Source organism: Mytilus galloprovincialis, chromosome 3 (genome assembly GCF_965363235.1).
Source record: "Mytilus galloprovincialis chromosome 3, xbMytGall1.hap1.1, whole genome shotgun sequence".
Lineage (NCBI taxonomy): Eukaryota > Metazoa > Mollusca > Bivalvia > Mytilida > Mytilidae > Mytilus > Mytilus galloprovincialis.
This window is the reverse complement of record NC_134840.1, coordinates 3,919,133-3,939,756: the sequence shown is the minus strand read 5'-3', so window position 1 is coordinate 3,939,756 and position 20,624 is coordinate 3,919,133. Positions and strand designations below refer to the sequence as shown.

Sequence of the window (20,624 nt, the reverse complement as noted above, 5' to 3'; positions counted from 1 at the left end):
TGATGTGCATGTTATATTTGTACCTAAATATTAAACACCAATTACTCATCATCAGCTAATATTGGCAGCCATTTTATTTATAAAAGCGGATTCAATGAATTTCAATCAAACTAAATTTTGCCTTTTAAGATAGATAATAGAAGCAAAAGGATATTTAATATATAAGTTATCAATAATATGGCCCTGAAAGACATGCTCAAATACATGCACATTGACACACAGTGCACTTATGCCATTTTGCAGAATGGTCCAAAAACAGCAATCATATTTAATCCTTGGTGAGTATTAGTAAGGAAACATATTAAATTTTATAGGATTTGTCTAAAAGTGCTAATCATTAGTATGTAACAAACTATGTGATTAACTAATGGTTAAAAAAAAACCAAGCATATTTGTTTATCCAAAGGAGACTGGCATGCAAATACTAGAAAAAGAACTGAATCTGGTACAGATATAATTATTTTTGGAATACAAAAAATGATTTTTTGAAAGGTTTGCAAATGTTTTTCAGACAGGTAGTAGCAGATTTTGATATAAACTACTAGTATTTATGCACCAGTTTATAAATTGATTGACCATAAATGTAAAGAGCTTTTAAAATCTTCTCTAATTTTTATTATAGCATTTAAAGAGGAAAATAATTATGACACAAGTTAATGTTGAAATCACGCTTAAAGCCTAATTTTCTGTATTTTACTCATCTGTCTTTCCAGCTCAATACACTCCCCTACCCAACCCCACCCACCCTTTTTCCAAAAAATAAAATTATTCTATTGTTTTTTAAAACGTTGAGGAAAGTTTTGTGTTGAAATGATCCATTATTGCCTTAACCATAGTATAAGCCATGCCATATAAAATGATCTATACAGTTAGTAATGTTAGGTCTTACCGACATAATCAGGTCTCAAATCAACCCAAGGATCCAATCCATAAAGAATAGGCTCCTCTGTAACACAATAACATGCTTTTACAACATCAAACAAATAACAAGCAGAGATACAACAAAACAAAATGGAAAAACATATCTACAAATTATAACAGATTATATGGAGTGCATTCTAAAACTAACACACATTAACCATTTATCTTTTGTTGTAGTATGTTGGGAAAAGGGGGGGCTTAAAATAAGTTGTTTCATTCTAAATAACTTGATAATTTTATGTCAAATTCCATATTTCAAACACTGTTAATACAGAATTTCTAAAAAAGCTTTCAAAGGCTCAATAAAATTCACAGGTAAAAAATTATACAGGTTCACCCCTAGATGTTGCATGCCAACTTCATTGAGGTTGCAAAAGATACTAGTGATAAACAGGTTGTCATCGTACAACATCTCCTTATTTTTATATAAATAAAACTAATTGTGATCTCACAAGAAGTGAGAAGTACAAAATAAGGAATTTACTCATACTCAAATATAAAAATATAATTTTACAACAGAGAGGACAACACCAAACACTAATGTTATACATACACTAGCAAATAAATATTTAAAACGAAAGTAAATATACTTTAAATTATCATAATTCTAATTAGCCTTCAAATATCAAATATCCATTTGCCATTACTATTCAATGTAATATTTCCCAATAAAAACTTGTTATATTGTTATTCTATTAATCTGTTCTTAGTTTTTTAAGTTACATGAATGAAATGATTTTGTGTGTTTAATGTTGAATTATCTTTCCATCCTTTTTATTCTCAATCCAGATTACATTATCTAGACCCCAGGGAATTAATTACGATAGCCACTCAGTAAAAACCAGATCTAAAGCTACCCGCTTGGATAGTCAAATTAATTTGTATTCCAGTCAAACCAACATAATACAAGCTTTTGTCTTAGAGGATAAACACAGTGTCTTAATATTGGCTGAAAATCAAGGTTTATTTTCCTTATTGTCTGTTTCAAGACTTCAATCATCATTATAAAGTTAAATGGCCCAATAAACTGTCTATCATGCAATGCACTTCTCACTCACTCAGACTTAATTTGGTTTTATTTCCATGAAGCCAAAAGCAGGAGTTGATCCACTAAAATTTCTCCCTATCAGCAATGCATGAATACTAATACACAACAACTATTTCAAAGTCAAGGAACTATAAACATAGACATTTCCGAATTATAATCGATTCTATCGTAGTTTTCTACATTATTGGCCTAAAAACCTAATTCAAAATCAGGTTAGGGCCAAATGACAATTGCTAAAACTATAACAAACCTATTTCATTCTGCAAATTGTACAAAATATATGACCTTGAAGATGTCATTTGACCATGTATGAAGTTAAAAAAATATATCCCAATCTCTTCTTGAACCTCTCATTAATTATTCAAATGTTTTCTAGTTTTCTAAAGGAAAATGATTGTAGAATATGTCCATGGGACACAAATAATGCCCCCCCCCCCTTTTTGCATATAATGATATAAAGGGACACAAGTCAAGAATAATAGAAGTAATGCCACCAAATACTTTATCACAAATTTGTGGTAATAAGGTATTGCTATTAGTGTTTGGAAGACCAACCAAAACACAAAAACCTAACATTGACCAATGACCAATGAAAAAGAGGTCAAGGTCAGATGTTACCTTACACCTTATCTGAAGGACACAAATTGCAAATAATATATTGACATTTTTTGCCAGAATTCTAAATACAATTTCCACACCAAGAGTCCTTGGAATCCTTTATGATAGATTTCAACAATACAAGTCACAACTACCCCAACCATCCCTAATCTATTTAACATAAACAATAATGCTGTATTAAATAGATGTGGACATTAACCAGAATCCTTATTTAATCTTAATTACTTCAAAACTTGTTGCTTGCTACTTCAAACAGAAGTTTTCTATATGTATGTTTCAAGGTTTTAAAAGCCCTGCAGATCAATGTTTCAATTGTTAGTTTGTGAAAGTAAACATCATGCTAATGTTAAAATTATTGTGAACGGGAAAAGAAAGCACCATGCAAGACATAATACATATTCTAAAAGTTTAGTTTATCCTTTCTTTTTTTCCCTTATTATAAATTATTTACTTATCTTCTCTATGCCTAAATAAATGTGGAAAAATACATTTCTTTCCAAACTGTGTTCCCATGGCAACAGTACTGGTAAATAATTGTAATCTATGTGGATATTCAATGTAAAAAGCTCCTCTCACTTTAGTTTGTTTATTTACATTTCTTCAAATCCACCCATTATATAATACACTATGGACAAGAGTTGATATTTCTAACAAAGAAGGTTTCCTGGTATTTTCTAATTCCATCATGTAGCCTTACTTCTATGTTAAAATAAATCGCATGAAAAGAGTATTTTCTTGGCTTCAAAATCACCACATTTTACACATACATATGTATTGTCAAAATGCAATGATTTTTGGCATTTGTCAGACCTAAAAGGTTGAGGAAACCTTTGACCGCAACCTAGGATCCAAAATGTTCTGTAACCAAAAGTTGCCAATGATCATATTGAATCCCTAGACACAAAAACTTTCTCAATGCTGGGGCAAAGTAAATTATGTCAAAAAATGTTAAGAATTATTGAAAAGACCAAATCTGATGTTACAACACAAATAATGCATACTTAAAGAGTCAGTACTTCTTTCATTTTTAATATGATGTGCTAAAATGAAGTTATTTTGCGCTAGTAGTAATATCACAATATCTATGTTAAATTTGTATTATTTTGCCTGGATAGTAAAACATCAAAATCTTAGGGCCAATTTTAACCCTCCTTGAACTTTTACTCAAAATTCATTCTTATATACCTCCTGATAGCTCTCCAGATTCTGGTAGCTGTATAGCAACACCAAAACCACCGAGTTTAACTGGCGCTGAGTTTTCTTTGGATGCCAACAACACACAATGTGGCTTGAGGTCCCGATGAATGATATTGTTAGCATGGCAGTATCGTACAGCTTCCAGTATCTGACGCAGATAATGACTACAATAGACAAACACATTTTAATGCAGCATGTACAAAATAATGAGTTTCAATAATTACGTAAGAATAGCTCAATGTTAGTTTTCTAATCCATTATACACAGCAATTGTTTTGCTTAGAGAGAGAAGTGTTTGTCTTTACAGATGCTTAATAAGATAGCCTTAAGGACTTGCTTAAAATTACCTATCAGTTACATGTACTTTCTTAAGATTATCTTGAGCTTTTTTAATGTGCATTCATCATTAGGAAGCGCTCAGGGCAAGTTTTAATTCTTTTTATACAAATGAAAGGACAGACAGTTACAGAAGGGCCCTGTTCTTTAAAAAAGATTTTAAAATATGTAATCTTACTTATTTTGTTATTACAAAATATAATCAGTTTGATATTAGTTTATTTCATCAAAACATTTTTGCTACCATCCATTCTAGTAGATGGCTTACACCTCGAAGCTCCTCTGTATCATTAAGGAATTAAATGATAAATGCATTCTCACCATAGTAATAATCACTTCAGTTTCTAACGTTCTTACATTGCTCTTATAAAATAAATTGCTATTACAAGATAAATTGTAACATAATATATGTTTCAATTGGATTATTTCAAGAACTTAGTGACACATAATTCACAATTGATCATGATGAAAATAATATCTTCATATGAAGATACTTTAACATTATAAATGATATCATTAGTTGTATTTCAATGATAATATCAGCAATGTACGGTTAGATGGCCTCAAATTAAGAAACTGTTGTCAATTAATAGCTTAGTACAAGAGAATGGTAAATTAAAGGAGCAAGAATTAAAATGCTCTCGAAGTGACTTAAAGATAATATACAAAAACACTAGTACATGTAGAAGTTGTGACCCAATATATATATATATATATTTTTCAATCTGAAATCTGTCCTAAGGACTATCCAATTTAACAAGAAAAGCAGTAAACCTCATTTTGATTTTGTCTGCGATTTTGTCCTTTGATTTGACCTGAGCGACTATACAAATATTAAGCAATTATAGAAGGTTGATGTTTTGTTGGTTTTAAGCTTTATCAATGCCTGAGAAATCCTCTATTGTATAATTGAACATCATAAGTCAATAATTGTTTCATGTAAACTTAATAGCTCATACTCCAAAACCATTTGTCTTGTTTTTTTACTGTAACTTACTAATAGCCCTACTATTGTTGAAGTCTGACATATGGATATTCTAACATTGGCACATTCTTATTTACAAATGACAGATTCAGTTACATAAATATTTTTAATCTATACTATAAAGGTTATTTTTTTTATATATAATTTGATCATAATTTTTTACTACCAAAATACTTTAAGGTTAAATACAGACATCTTTTGTTTTAGAATAAGGTCAAGGTAAACTGTCAATTTCTTTTTTAAATCATTTCCTAGATTTACAATTAAATGATTTGTCAGATGATGGACCTTCATATCATTTGTGATTGTGAATTATTCCATAGTGTATGATGGTCAATGACATTATCGAATATACTACAAACAAATTATTTGATGTGAATAAAAGGAGACCTGAGATAGCTTCCATATCACATGTCAGGTGGTAAAATGAATACACAAATGGATTATTTAAAAGAGGAGCCACCACATATAAGTCCACGACAGGAAGGATCATTAATATACACTATATCCATCAACAACTGCTTTTCTAAAAAAGGTTAATTGTAGAGTTGTTTTCTGTTTCTATTTAGGAGATGTTTGTATGAACTCATTAGTAACCTGACATCTACTGATGTTTGTTAATGCTTATTCTCTCTCTGTCGTAACATCACATCAAATCAATGGAGAACATAAAAGGCCAAGTCAAGTTCCTCTAAAAGGTTCTGTCAACATAGTAACATAAAATCTTACAAATTGAGAGTTTGTTTGTTTGTTTGTGGCAGCTAAAACATTTCAATCATGATAAATACTGGTTACAAATGTAATGAACTAAAAGGTTAAATGTAAAGTTTATTGGGATCTTAGGCTTCTGCATCTTAGATATCTCCAATACTATACTAATGCTGTGGTTAAGTTTATTGGGATCTTAGGCTTCTGTATCTTAGATAACTCCAATACTATACTAATGCTGTGGTTAAGTTTATTGGGATCTTAGGCTTCTGTATCTTAGATAACTCCAATACTATACTAATGCTGTGGTTAAGTTTATTGGGATCTTAGGCTTCTGTATCTTAGATATCTCCAATACTATACTAATGCTGTGGTTAAGTTTATTGGGATCTTAGGCTTCTGTATCTTAGATAACTCCAATACTATACTAATGCTGTGGTTAAGTTTATTGGGATCTTAGACTTCTGTATCTTAGATTACTCCAATACTATACTAATGCTGTGGTTAAGTTTATTGGGATCTTAGGCTTCTGTATCTTAGATAACTCCAATACTATACTAATGCTGTGGTTAAGTTTATTGGGATCTTAGGCTTCTGTATCTTAGATAACTCCAATACTATACTAATGCTGTAGTTAAGTTTGTTGGGATCTTAGGCTTCTGTATCTTAGATAACTCCAATACTATACTAATGCTGTGGTTAAGTTTATTGGGATCTTAGGCTTCTGTATCTTAGATAACTCCTATACTATACTAATGCTGTGGTTAAGTTTATTGGGATCTTAGCAGTGGTGGATCTAGGGGGGTGGGGGGGTGTGTGTTCCGGGGGGTTGGAACTTGGAACCCCCTTTTTTTTGGCCGATCAATGCATTTGAATGGGAGCATATAATTGGAACCCCCCCCCTTTACTCTGGGTTGGGAACCCTCCTTTTTAAAATGGCTGGATTCGCCACTGATTAGGCTTCTGTATCTTAGATAACTCCTATACTATACTAATGCTGTAGTTAAGTTTATTGGGATCTTAGGCTTCTGTATCTTAGATAACTCCAATACTATACTAATGCTGTGGTTAAGTTTATTGGGATCTTAGGCTTCTGTATCTTAGATAACTCCAATACTATACTAATGCTTTAATCACATTTCAAGAATCACAATAACATATGATGAGAGACATATTTCATTATTTCAAAATCATTGTCAATATTTTCTTTTTTTTTTTATTGTTGTATAAAATGGATTTTCATGTGTTTCATTGCAATATAAAAAGCTTTTATTCAGACATTTTATTGTATTGTAAAACATAGAGCTAAGTTTTCTTTATAATTAACGATATTGATCAACAGTATGATTAATATTCTAATGGACCATGTTGCTTGATCTTATGTGTATAAGTTTTGTTATAGATGGTCGAGTTTTAAATAGTTTCTATTTTTGGCCATGGTGTTGATTGTTTTTGCTGGTCTTCTGAATTTCTTGCAATCACTAAATGAGACTTAACTAGAATTCTGTTCTCACCATGATCTACATGACAGATACAACATCTGAAGCAGGATCTTTTTACCGTTCTGGTATACCTTAAATCATCACCACTTTAGGGTGGGTTGGAGTTCAGTCTTTTGTTTTTAAATAGTTTTTTGTAGACTGCTGTTTGTCATTTTCTTCAGTATTTTGTTGGTTTGTTCCTACCCTTAATTTCCATGAAAATAAGTATTTCTTGGGAAAATTGACCATTATGACAGGAAATGTAACATTACCTGGAAACAGCTTCACTGTATACAAAACCAAGTGATGCTCTTTTAACTATCTCAAAACAAAGGTCAGCTCCATCCATACTGAAATAGACAAACAAATTGTTACATAGCTTATCAATTGTGTTATTCAATAAAATTGAGAATGGAACTTTGTCTCTTTCTAGTTCTTCAAGTCTTATTCAATTTATTCTGAATTATAAACCATATAAGTGATTAAAAGAGTGGACATACTGAAATGTCTCACTTGCTTTGTGGATTATGATTGATCTTATTATTATAATTGATCCATGTAAATGAGGTCAAGGTCAGAAGAACCCTATCATAAAACAAATACAGTTGATCGATTGATAATTTTATCCGATCCTCAAAAATTCAACCAATAACCTATGAAACCACAAACCTTGTAAGATGAACATGTACACCATATAATCATGCATTCCTTACGCTTACAGTATGGGAGATACCAACCAAGTCATTCTAAATAGAGTGGAAAGGATAAACACTCACTTTTAAAACATGGTAGTCTGAGGTAAATAATAAAAGACACAGTCTTTTTATCTTTTTTTTTGACAAATCCAATACAGTGCTTCTTAACTTTCTCAATGCCATAATAATCAACACGACATAATTCATAACTGAACTTTTTCAACTATGAAATTAAGAATATTTTATTAAACATTTGCTCTGCACAAGAAAAATAAATGAGGAATGCAATCTCAGTGCTCTCCCCAATAATGCACTAGGACAACAAAGTCACTAACCTTGTGTAAGATTTGCTTTTTTAGTATTTGTTTTATCTGGAGGTAGTTAATGATTATTAATAATTTGATGACCTTCAGGACATTAGTATCAGCAGTAACAATTACCTACACAGTAGGCTGTTAACAAAAGTAAATTGTATTAGATCAACATTAGGATGTCTTACAACCTATTCTTCATCCAAATACAAATTCTGTACTAAAAATACATCCTGCAAAGAGTTTATTACACTGGCTTAACTCATACCAGGAAACTCCTCAGTGTCAACCAATAAAAATAATAGTAAAACTTGAAGAAATATGTCTAACATTTCATTCATACAAAAGAAGCTATAAACTTCTGCACTCATTTCTCATTTCATTACTTAATAAACAATTGCTATGATTACAAAAGATATTAATTAGTAGTTCACTGTCAACTCAATTATTCTAATTATTACTCCAACTAATAAAATAACATAACTTATCTCATTTCTCAATTGTTGGAGAGAAAAAACAAGAGTACACAAAAGCTAATAAGTTTTGCCTGCTTTACTAACCATGATTGATTTTATGTTAATAGTCCTAAAGAGGATGTATTACTACAACTTGTACAAGTATAACAAAAACTTAACATTATCAGTAAGCCAAGAAAATGAGGTCAAGGTCAGATAAACCAAGCCAGACAGACATGCACACCTTAAAATCATTTCATCCACCAAATAAAAAAAAAGTTGACCAATTGCTTTTAGTGTTAGCAATACAGACCAAAAACAATAAAACTTATCATTGAATAATATAATTGAAATCTGCCAAACTGATATTTACACTGTATAAAATCATTCCGTTTACCAAGTATAGTTTTCATATTACTCTAGTACTTGTTATTTATTTTCATAAACTAAAATTCAATAAAATTTAGGAAAATCTAGGCCCATTATAACACCATGATATCCAGATTATATTTATCTATAATAAATGAAGGGAGGATAATACAAATTTATATTTTATCTGATTTAGTGCACACATCCACACTTCACAAATCTGTATGACAGAAAGCCAGTGGTCAGGCATATTGATTTATAAGTGTCATCATTAATCGAATGTAGAAAAGTGACCACTTAACTCCAATATCTTACAACATAGTCCAGTCAAATCACATCTTAACCATTGTACATAGAACAGACAGAGATCAACAAAATCTTAAATGTAAGAAATAAAAGCAAGCAGCAATGTTGATAGTGTTATATATACAGCGAATAAAAAAAAGATAGGGGAATTATAAACGATATCACACCACAAAATCTTAATAAGTAACGGCAGATCATCAATATATTGGTCAGTCCATTGCTATTTTGTCTATATTGATTTGCAGACATTATATGTTTTCACAACTGAACTAACATTTTGTATTTTCATATTAAAGGATTATTGTAAGCAGTAGGTAACTATATGGTGTTTGAAATGGTTGTAAAGTGACCATGTTAGTAAGATTTCATTAAATTACAATTGACCAATTTTAAAATTTGTGACAAACTACAGAGTTCTTCCCCTTTACAGCCATGTGAAAATCAAATGCTGTGATGATACACATGTTTATAGTGTAGAAGTGATAGGTAAGAAAGTAAATACAAATTGTGATATTTAAAACAATGGGAACCTGTTTTTTGGACTAAATAAATAAAGAATGTGTCCATATGATGTCACAGCATGCATACAACAATATAAAGGGAAGAACAGTAAAAGTGATTCTACCCAAATTCAAACTAGATCAGAGTTATGTGGTAATAAGCATTGTGTATAAATTCATTACCTTGGATGTTTAGGTGATAAAAACTTAAGTTAGAGAATGGAAGTTTTCCAATTGTAAAGGGGAATAATTCTAGAACATTAAAAGTAAATTTCAAACTTGATCTATTGTATTGTGGTAGTAAGCATCGTGAGTAAGATTCATAATATTTAGTTGAGCCAAAGTAAAGTAAAGAGAACGGAATCAGCATTTTTTTTCGTTTGTAAAGGGGCATAATTCTAGAACAGTAAATGTGGTGTCATCCAAATTCAAAGTTGATCTGTGTTTTGTGGTAAAAAGCATTTTGTATAAGTTTTATATCATTTGGTTGAAGCAAACTTAAGTAAGAGAAACGAAACCAATTGTAGGACGTACGAACGTACAGACAGACAAGGGTAAAACTTAATGCCCCCTATGCTTCAGCAAGGGCATAAAAAATTCTATTCATATAATTTTTCTTGATTCAAGAAAGGTTTTTTTTTGAAAATTTAACTTTCAAAGGTCTGTATCTTGAAAAGGTTACTATAAACCCCTATATAGTAAATCAACATGGAAATACTTCCCCCTAGAAATAACACAAATTAATTTCTTAAAAAAAGGAAAGTTTTAGATGACTTGTATTATATATAATATAATTTGAAAATGCAAGGACCAATCTCAATAGAAGGAAAGTTCAACTGCAAGTACACAAAAGACCAAGAATTTGCAGGTGGGGTTTACTGAAAAATTGCTTACAAAAAAACATCACAAATTTTCAGCCATACAATAAAACTCAACAGTAACAGTTAAATTCCTTTGACAAAACATGAAGGATTATAATGAAACATGGCTTGATTTCCCCCAATCATGTGTCATATCCACATAAAATACAATTTCATATAAAAACATAAGATTTCTGAAAGTACACAAATGATAAAAAAATTACACAATCTTACCTCATACTGTCCTTTCTATAAAAGTCCTCATTAATATCAATAGAGGAGTTTCCAATTAAAAGTAGCTTATCAATCTCCTGAATTTATGAATGGGCAACATCTTACTGTTATAAGCTCTAACATAAATCCACTGAGAACTGTTTTATAAAATACGAAAAAATAGAGAAACAATGCTGTCTACTGATTACTGAGTGTAATAAGTGAAACACATGATTACTTGAGAAAATGCTTACTTTGAAAAACAGTCTAAAGCTCCAGGGCTTTCCCCCTCAAATTGGAATTCCCTAATAATTAAAGCAGTACTACCATGACACTATTTTTACAGCAATCTTTAATATAATTATCAGTAATATGATTCCAAGAAACCATAAACTCATTGTTCAAAAGTAGTAAGGCAGAATTTTCAGGAGGTTTTTCAACTATCATTGGCCTTATACAAATCAAGCAGGAATCACATTTTCTCTACTTTTAATCAATTTACTGGCAAATTTAGTCCCATAGGACTAATAGCAGAAGTTACATTCAAGACACAACCAATACATTGAAAGATATATGATGTGAAGACTGTCAAGGAAAACAGTGGACAATGTTATGAGACTGGTACTCAATAAATTAATCGAATAGTACACTCAGTATCTATTGTAGGAAGAATTCGGACAGATAAATTAATTGATACAACTTTTTTTCAATAGAGATAAAAGCTTTACTGTAACATGTTAACAAGGTAGGAATCGTACAACAAAGGTTACATTGTTTGACAGACCACTATTACATAGATGATCAATGACAAGGTCACAACGTAAACAGAAGTGTTTTTGTAAATGGTTTTACATCAAAACTGCTAATATCAGGAGTAGTTTGTAATAGATTATCCTCTCAACCTTTCCTATTTTATTTTCTTTGCTTTTCTACAAAATGTACTAATTTACAATTAAAAGTTATCTTTAAAATTTTCAATCACAAGACCATGACTAAAATTCCGACCTTTGGAATATTGTGAATCAAAGAACCTTAATCACAGGATAGACCATGACTAAAATTCCGACCTTTGGAATATTGTGAATCAAAGAACCTTAATCACAGTAAAGACCATGACTAAAATTCAGATCTTTGGAATATTGAGAATCAAAGAACCTTAATCACAGGATAGACTGCTTTGATGATGGTGTTTAAACACCAGCTCTTTGGCGAAAACATGGCCACCAGATTTTATTGGCAGAGGAAACCATTTAATTAGAGTCAACCACTGACCCTCCACAGAAAACTGTCAATCCTAGTCAATTAAATACAACAGTAGTATACGTTGTTCAATAGTCATAAACTGATTAAGTGAAAACAAATCCGGGTCACAAACCAACCAAGGGAAACACATCAACTAGAAGAGAAATACAACTGAACAACAGAAACACTGAACTGCTACAAAAACAAACAGCAACATATATAGAAACAGACTATTTGATAAGATTAATTAAGATTGGAGTTTTTTTTAAAGCTCATGCCACAGTGTGGTTCAAACTCACATGAGTGGAGAGTTGTCTCATTGGCAATCATACCACATTTTTCTTTTTTATATTCACAACCTTAGTGCTGACAGGGTAGTGATAACTACTAAGACCACTAGCCCACTGTGGCCCACTTAATAACATAACAATGGTGATTCTCAAAATAGAAATGTCATTGTTATACAAAAAACATAATGATATGAGATATACAATATGAGGTTATGTGTGTATGCAATCATTTAAATGTACTTTAAGGTGGCTGGGCCCTTTACCAATGCGCATATTTTAACGCATGTTTCTTACGAGTGCCTTGGAAACGGTCGCTTTAAGGGGTCTTCTCAAAAATAGCTTTGACAACCTTGGAACGCGGGCGTGAATGAAAGCACCCTTGACGATGTAAACAAGTGATGCAAAACGTTCTTCAAAACGTTCTTCAAAACAGGAAATATGAACGGTCAGAAATTCAGAGTGTTTTCTTCATTTTAAGCCACCTTAAGTAAAGAACACCAATGAGTAGTTAATAGGGTGAATTAAGAAGTAAAGAAAGGCCAATAAGTAGTAAGTAGGCTGAATTGACCTACTTTTGAAGGAAATTATATGATACTTCACAATTTGTATCTGCACAAGATTTCATTTAATTTTAGGTTATTTAGTATCATAGAATGGAACTTGGGGATAAACATAATCCAAGACAAAAAATCTAATTTGGGTCAGGAGATGTACTTTGGCCAGAGGCTATTAACAACACTGTAATGGGTCAGGAGATGTACTTTGGCCAGAGGCTATTAACAACACCGTAATGGGTCAGGAGATCTACTTTGGCCAGAGGCTATTAACAACACCGTAATGCATTTGAATATCAAGTAGACTCCTTCAATTCTGTAAGAAATGGCTTAAAATGAATATAGATGTCAAACATCCAATAAGAAATCTAATTTAAAATTTTACATATCTCATTTTCTTGTTCAATAGTCATCTCTTACATAATAAAAGAAAAGCCATCATCATGGAATAAAAAGAGAATAATAAACTAGAAAACCAGTACAGCATATCATTGTTTTAGTAACGCTGTGAGTTGTCCCAGATAGTCATGCTATGGTTATATGTTTTGACTTGTTCTAGTGGCTGTGTGAGTTGTCCCAGATAGTTATATTATGGTTATATGTTTTGACTGGTTCTAGTGACTGTGTGAGTTGTCCCAGATGGTTATGTTATGGTTATATGTTTTGACTTGTTTTAGTGACTGTGTGAGTTGTTCCTGATAGTTATATTATGGTTATATGTTTTGACTTGTTCTAGAGACTGTATGAGTTGTTCCTGATAGTTATATTATGGTTATATGTTTTGACTTGTTCTAGTGACTGTGTGAGTTGTCCCAGATAGTTATATTATGGTTATATGTTTTGACTTGTTCTAGTGACTGTGTGAGTTGTCCCAGATAGTTATATTATAGTTATATGTTTTGACTTGTTCTAGAGACTGTGTGAGTTGTCCCAGATAGTTATGTTATGGTTATATGTTTTGACTTGTTCTAGAGACTGTGTGAGTTGTCCCAGATAGTTATATTATGGTTATATGTTTTGACTTGTTTTAGTGACTGTGTGAGTTGTCCCAGATAGTTATGTTATGGTTACATGTTTTGACTTGTTCTAGTGACTGTTTGAGTTGTCCCTGATAGTTATGTTATGGTTATATGTTTTGACTTGTTCTAGTGACTGTGTAAGTTGTCCCAGATAGTTATGTTATGGTTATATGTTTTGACTTGTTCTAGTGACTGTGTGAGTTGTATCAGATAGTTATGTTATGGTTATATGTTTTGACTTGTTCTAGTGACTGTGTGAGTTGTCTCAGATAGTTATGTTATGGTTATATGTTTTGACTTGTTCTAGTAACTGTGTGAGTTGTCCCAGATAGTTATATTATGGTTATATGTTTTGACTTATTTTAGTGACTGTGTGAGTTGTCCCAGATAGTTATGTTATGGTTACATGTTTTGACTTGTTCTAGTGACTGTTTGAGTTGTCCCAGATAGTTATATTATGGTTATATGTTTTGACTTGTTCTAGTGACTGTGTGAGTTGTCCCAGATAGTTATGTTATGGTTATATGTTTTGACTTGTTCTAGTGACTGTGTGAGTTGTCCCAGATAGTTATATTATGGTTATATGTTTTGACTTGTTCTAGAGACTGTGTGAGTTGTCCCAGAGTTATGTTATTCTTATATGCTTTGACTTGTTCTAGTTACTGTGTGAGTTGTCCCAGATAGTCATGTTATGGTTATATGTTTTGACTTGTTCTAGTGGCTGTGGGAGTTGTCCCAGATAGTTATGTTATGGTTATATGTTTTGACTTGTTCTAGAGACTGTGTGAGTTGTCCCAGATAGTTATATTATGGTTATATGTTTTGACTTGTTTTAGTGACTGTGTGAGTTGTCCCAGATAGTTATGTTATGGTTACATGTTTTGACTTGTTCTAGTGACTGTTTGAGTTGTCCCAGATAGTTATGTTATGGTTATATGTTTTGACTTGTTCTAGTGACTGTGTGAGTTGTCCCAGATAGTCATGTTATGGTTATATGTTTTGACTTGTTCTAGTGACTGTGTGAGTTGTCCCAGATAGTTATATTATGGTTATATGCTTTGACTTGTTCTAGAGACTGTGTGAGTTGTTCCAGATAGTTATGTTATGGTTATATGTTTTGACTTGTTCTAGAGACTGTGTGAGTTGTCCCAGATAGTTATATTATGGTTATATGTTTTGACTTGTTTTAGTGACTGTGTGAGTTGTCCCAGATAGTTATGTTATGGTTACATGTTTTGACTTGTTCTAGTGACTGTTTGAGTTGTCCCTGATAGTTATGTTATGGTTATATGTTTTGACTTGTTCTAGTGACTGTGTGAGTTGTCCCAGATAGTTATATTATGGTTATATGTTTTGACTTGTTTTAGTGACTGTGTGAGTTGTCCCAGATAGTTATGTTATGGTTACATGTTTTGACTTGTTCTAGTGACTGTTTGAGTTGTCCCAGATAGTTATATTATGGTTATATGTTTTGACTTGTTCTAGTGACTGTGTGAGTTGTCCCAGATAGTTATGTTATGGTTATATGTTTTGACTTGTTCTAGTGACTGTGTGAGTTGTCCCAGATAGTTATATTATGGTTATATGTTTTGACTTGTTCTAGAGACTGTGTGAGTTGTCCCAGAGTTATGTTATTCTTATATGCTTTGACTTGTTCTAGTTACTGTGTGAGTTGTCCCAGATAGTCATGTTATGGTTATATGTTTTGACTTGTTCTAGTGGCTGTGGGAGTTGTCCCAGATAGTTATGTTATGGTTATATGTTTTGACTTGTTCTAGTGACTGTGTGAGTTGTCCCAGATAGTTATATTATGGTTATATGTTTTGACTTGTTTTAGTGACTGTGTGAGTTGTCCCAGATAGTTATGTTATGGTTACATGTTTTGACTTGTTCTAGTGACTGTTTGAGTTGTCCCAGATAGTTATATTATGGTTATATGTTTTGACTTGTTCTAGTGACTGTGTGAGTTGTCCCAGATAGTTATGTTATGGTTATATGTTTTGACTTGTTCTAGTGACTGTGTGAGTTGTCCCAGATAGTTATATTATGGTTATATGTTTTGACTTGTTCTAGAGACTGTGTGAGTTGTCCCAGAGTTATGTTATTCTTATATGCTTTGACTTGTTCTAGTTACTGTGTGAGTTGTCCCAGATAGTCATGTTATGGTTATATGTTTTGACTTGTTCTAGTGGCTGTGGGAGTTGTCCCAGATAGTCATGTTATGGTTATATGTTTTGACTTGTTCTAGTGACTGTGTGACTTGTCCCAGATAGTCATGTTATGGTTATATGTTTTGACTTGTTCTAGTGGCTGTGGGAGTTGTCCCAGATAGTTATGTTATGGTTATATGTTTTGACTTGTTCTAGTGACTGTGTGAGTTGTCCCAGATAGTCATGTTATGGTTATATGTTTTGACTTGTTCTAGTGACTGTGTGAGTTGTCCCAGATAGTTATGTTATGGTTATATGTTTTGACTTGTTCTAGTGACTGTGTGAGTTGTCCCAGATAGTTATATTATGGTTATATGTTTTGACTTGTTTTAGAGACTGTGTGAGTTGTCCCAGATAGTTATGTTATGGTTATATGTTTTGACTTGTTCTAGAGACTGTGTGAGTTGTCCCAGATAGTCATGTTATGGTTATATGTTTTGACTTGTTTTAGTGACTGTGTGAGTTGTTCCAGATAGTTACATTATGGTTATATGTTTTGACTTGTTCTAGTGACTGTGTGAGTTGTCCCAGATAGTTATATTATGGTTATATGTTTTGACTTGTTCTGGTGACTGTGTGAGTTGTCTCAGATAGTCATGTTATGGTTATATGTTTTGACTTGTTCTAGTGACTGTGTGAGTTGTCCCAGATAGTTATGTTATGGTTATATGTTTTGACTTGTTTTAGTGACTGTGTGAGTTGTCCCAGATAGTTATATTATGGTTATATGTTTTGACTTGTTCTAGAGACTGTGTGAGTTGTCCCAGATAGTTATGTTATGGTTATATGTTTTGACTTGTTCTAGTGACTGTGTGAGTTGTCCCTGATAGTTATGTTATGGTTATATGTTTTGACTTGTTCTAGTGACTGTGTGAGTTGTCCCAGATAGTCATGTTATGGTTATATGTTTTGACTTGTTCTAGTGACTGTGTGAGTTGTCCCTGATAGTTATATTATGGTTATATGTTTTGACTTCTTCTAGTGACTGTGTGAGTTATCCCTGATAGTTATGTTATAGTTATATGTTTTGACTTGTTCTAGTGACTGTGTGAGTTGTTCCAGATAGTTATATTATGGTTATATGTTTTGACTTGTTTTAGAGACTGTGTGAGTTGTCCCAGATAGTTATGTTATGGTTATATGTTTTGACTTGTTCTAGAGACTGTGTGAGTTGTCCCAGATAGTTATATTATGGTTATATGTTTTGACTTGTTCTAGTGACTGTGTGAGTTGTCCCAGATAGTTATATTATAGTTATATGTTTTGACTTGTTCTAGAGACTGTGTGAGTTGTCCTAGATAGTCATGTTATGGTTACATGTTTTGACTTGTTCTAGTGACTGTGTGAGTTGTCCCAGATAGTCATGTTATGGTTATATGTTTTGACTTGTTCTAGTGACTGTGTGAGTTGTCCCAGATAGTCATGTTATGGTTATATGTTTTGACTTGTTCTAGTGACTGTGTGAGTTGTCCCAGATAGTCATGTTATGGTTATATGTTTTGACTTGTTCTAGTGACTGTTTGAGTTGTCCCTGATAGTTATGTTATGGTTATATGTTTTGACTTGTTCTAGTGACTGTGTGAGTTGTCCCAGATAGTTATATTATGGTTATATGTTTTGACTTGTTTTAGTGACTGTGTGAGTTGTCCCAGATAGTTATGTTATGGTTACATGTTTTGACTTGTTCTAGTGACTGTTTGAGTTGTCCCAGATAGTTATATTATGGTTATATGTTTTGACTTGTTCTAGTGACTGTGTGAGTTGTCCCAGATAGTTATGTTATGGTTATATGTTTTGACTTGTTCTAGTGACTGTGTGAGTTGTCCCAGAGTTATGTTATTGTTATATGCTTTGACTTGTTCTAGTTACTGTGTGAGTTGTCTCAGATAGTCATGTTATGGTTATATGTTTTGACTTGTTCTAGTGACTGTGTGAGTTGTCCCAGATAGTTATATTATGGTTATATGTTTTGACTTGTTCTAGTGACTGTGTGAGTTGTCCCAGATAGTTATATTATAGTTATATGTTTTGACTTGTTCTAGAGACTGTGTGAGTTGTCCCAGATAGTTATCTTATAGTTATATGTTTTGACGTGTTCTAGAGACTGTGTGAGTTGTCCCAGATAGTTATGTTATGGTTATATGTTTTGACGTGTTCTAGTGACTGTGTGAGTTGTCCCTGATAGTTATGTTATGGTTATATGTTTTGACTTGTTCTAGTGACTGTGTGAGTTGTCCCAGATAGTTATGTTATGGTTATATGTTTTGACTTGTTTTAGTGACTGTGTGAGTTGTCCCAGATAGTTATATTATGGTTATATGTTTTGACTTGTTCTAGTGACTGTGTGAGTTGTCCCAGATAGTCATGTTATGGTTATATGTTTTGACTTGTTCTAGTGACTGTGTGAGTTGTCCCAGATAGTCATGTTATGGTTATATGTTTTGACTTGTTCTAGTGACTGTGTGAGTTGTCCCAGATAGTTATCTTATGGTTATATGTTTTGACTTGTTCTAGTGACTGTGTGAGTTGTCCTAGATAGTCATGTTATGGTTATATGTTTTGACTTGTTCTAGTGACTGTGTGAGTTGTCCCTGATAGTTATATTATGGTTATATGTTTTGACTTGTTCTAGTGACTGTGTGAGTTGTCCCAGATAGTTATGTTATGGTTATATGTTTTGACTTGTTCTAGTTACTGTGTGAGTTGTCCCAGATAGTTATGTTATGGTTATATGTTTTGACTTGTTCTAGAGACTGTGTGAGTTGTCCCAGATAGTTATGTTATTGTTATATGCTTTGACTTGTTCTAGAGACTGTGTGAGTTGTCCCAGATGGTTATGTTATTGTTATATGTTTTGACTTGTTCTAGTTACTGTATGAGTTGTTCCTGATAGTTATGTTATGGTTATATGTTTTGACTTGTTCTAGAGACTGTGTGAGTTGTCCTAGATAGTTATGTTATGGTCATATGTTTTGACTTGTTCTAGTGACTGTGTGAGTTGTCCTAGATAGTTATGTTATGGTCATATGTTTTGACTTGTTCTAGTGACTGTGTGAGTTGTCTCAGATAGTTATGTTATGGTTATATGTTTTGACTTGTTCTAGTGACTGTGTGAGTTGTCCCAGATAGTTATGTTATGGTTACATGTTTTGACTTGTTCTAGAGACTGTGTGAGTTGTCCTAGATAGTTATGTTATGGTTATATGTTTTGACTTGTTCTAGAGACTGTGTGAGTTGTCCCAGATAGTTATGTTATGGTTATATGTTTTGACTTCTTCTAGTGACTGTGTGAGTTATCCTAGATAGTTATGTTATGGTTATATGTTTTGACTTGTTCTAGTTACTGTGTGAGTTGTCCCTGATAGTTATGTTATTGTTATATGTTTTGACTTGTTCTAGTTACTGTATGAGTTGTCCCTGATAGTTGAATTATGGTTATATGTTTTGAATTGTTCTAGAGACTGTGTGAGTTGTCCCAGATAGTTATGTTATGGTTACATGTTTTGACTTGTTCTAGTGACTGTGAGTTGTCCCTGATAGTTATGTTATGGTTATATGTTTTGACTTGTTCTAGTGACTGTGTGAGTTGTCCTAGATAGTCATGTTATGGTTATATGTTTTGAATTGTTCTAGTGACTGTGTGAGTTGTCCCAGATAGTTATGTTATGGTTACATGTTTTGACTTGTTTTAGTGACTGTTTGAGTTGTCCCAGATAGTTATATTATGGTTACATGTTTTGACTTGTTCTAGTGACTGTGAGTTGTCCCTGATAGTTATGTTATGGTTATATGTTTTGACTTGTTCTGGTGACTGTGTGAGTTGTCTCAGTCATGTTATGGTTATATGTTTTGACTTGTTCTAGTGACTGTGTGAGTTGTCTTAGATAGTCATGTTATGGTTATATGTTTTGACTTGTTCTAGTGACTGTTTGGGTTGTCCCGGATAGTTATATTATGGTTACATGTTTTGACTTGTTCTAGTGACTGTGAGTTGTCCCAGATAGTTATGTTATGGTTACATGTTTTGACTTGTTCTAGTGACTGTGAGTTGTCCCTGATAGTTATGTTATGGTTATATGTTTTGATTTGTTCTAGTGACTGTGTGAGTTGTCCCAGATAGTTATGTTATGGTTATATGTTTTGACTTGTTCTAGTTACTGTGTGAGTTGTCCCAGATAGTTATGTTATGGTTATATGTTTTGACTTGTTCTAGAGACTGTGTGAGTTGTCCCAGATAGTTATGTTATGGTTATATGTTTTGACTTGTTCTAGTGACTGTGTGAGTTGTCTCAGATAGTTATGTTAT

At 32.5% G+C, this 20,624-nt stretch overlaps 1 protein-coding gene across 16 annotated transcripts in view; it reads right to left on the bottom strand.

Annotated features, from left to right (window-relative positions):
* LOC143066989 (peripheral plasma membrane protein CASK-like) overlaps positions 1-20,624 on the bottom strand; it is a 196,150-nt gene that overhangs the window by 114,183 nt on the left and 61,343 nt on the right. For 11 of the 16 annotated variants that reach the window (XM_076239891.1, XM_076239887.1, XM_076239890.1 and 8 more), the window contains 3 exons: positions 7,567-7,644; positions 3,773-3,948; positions 890-946 (listed from right to left, as the gene is read on the bottom strand). In XM_076239891.1, coding sequence (XP_076096006.1) covers positions 890-946; positions 3,773-3,948; positions 7,567-7,644 — 311 coding nt within the window. The remainder of the gene's footprint in view (positions 1-889; positions 947-3,772; positions 3,949-7,566; positions 7,645-20,624) is intronic. The other 5 variants (XM_076239901.1, XM_076239902.1, XM_076239894.1 and 2 more) reach the window with 1 other exon arrangement.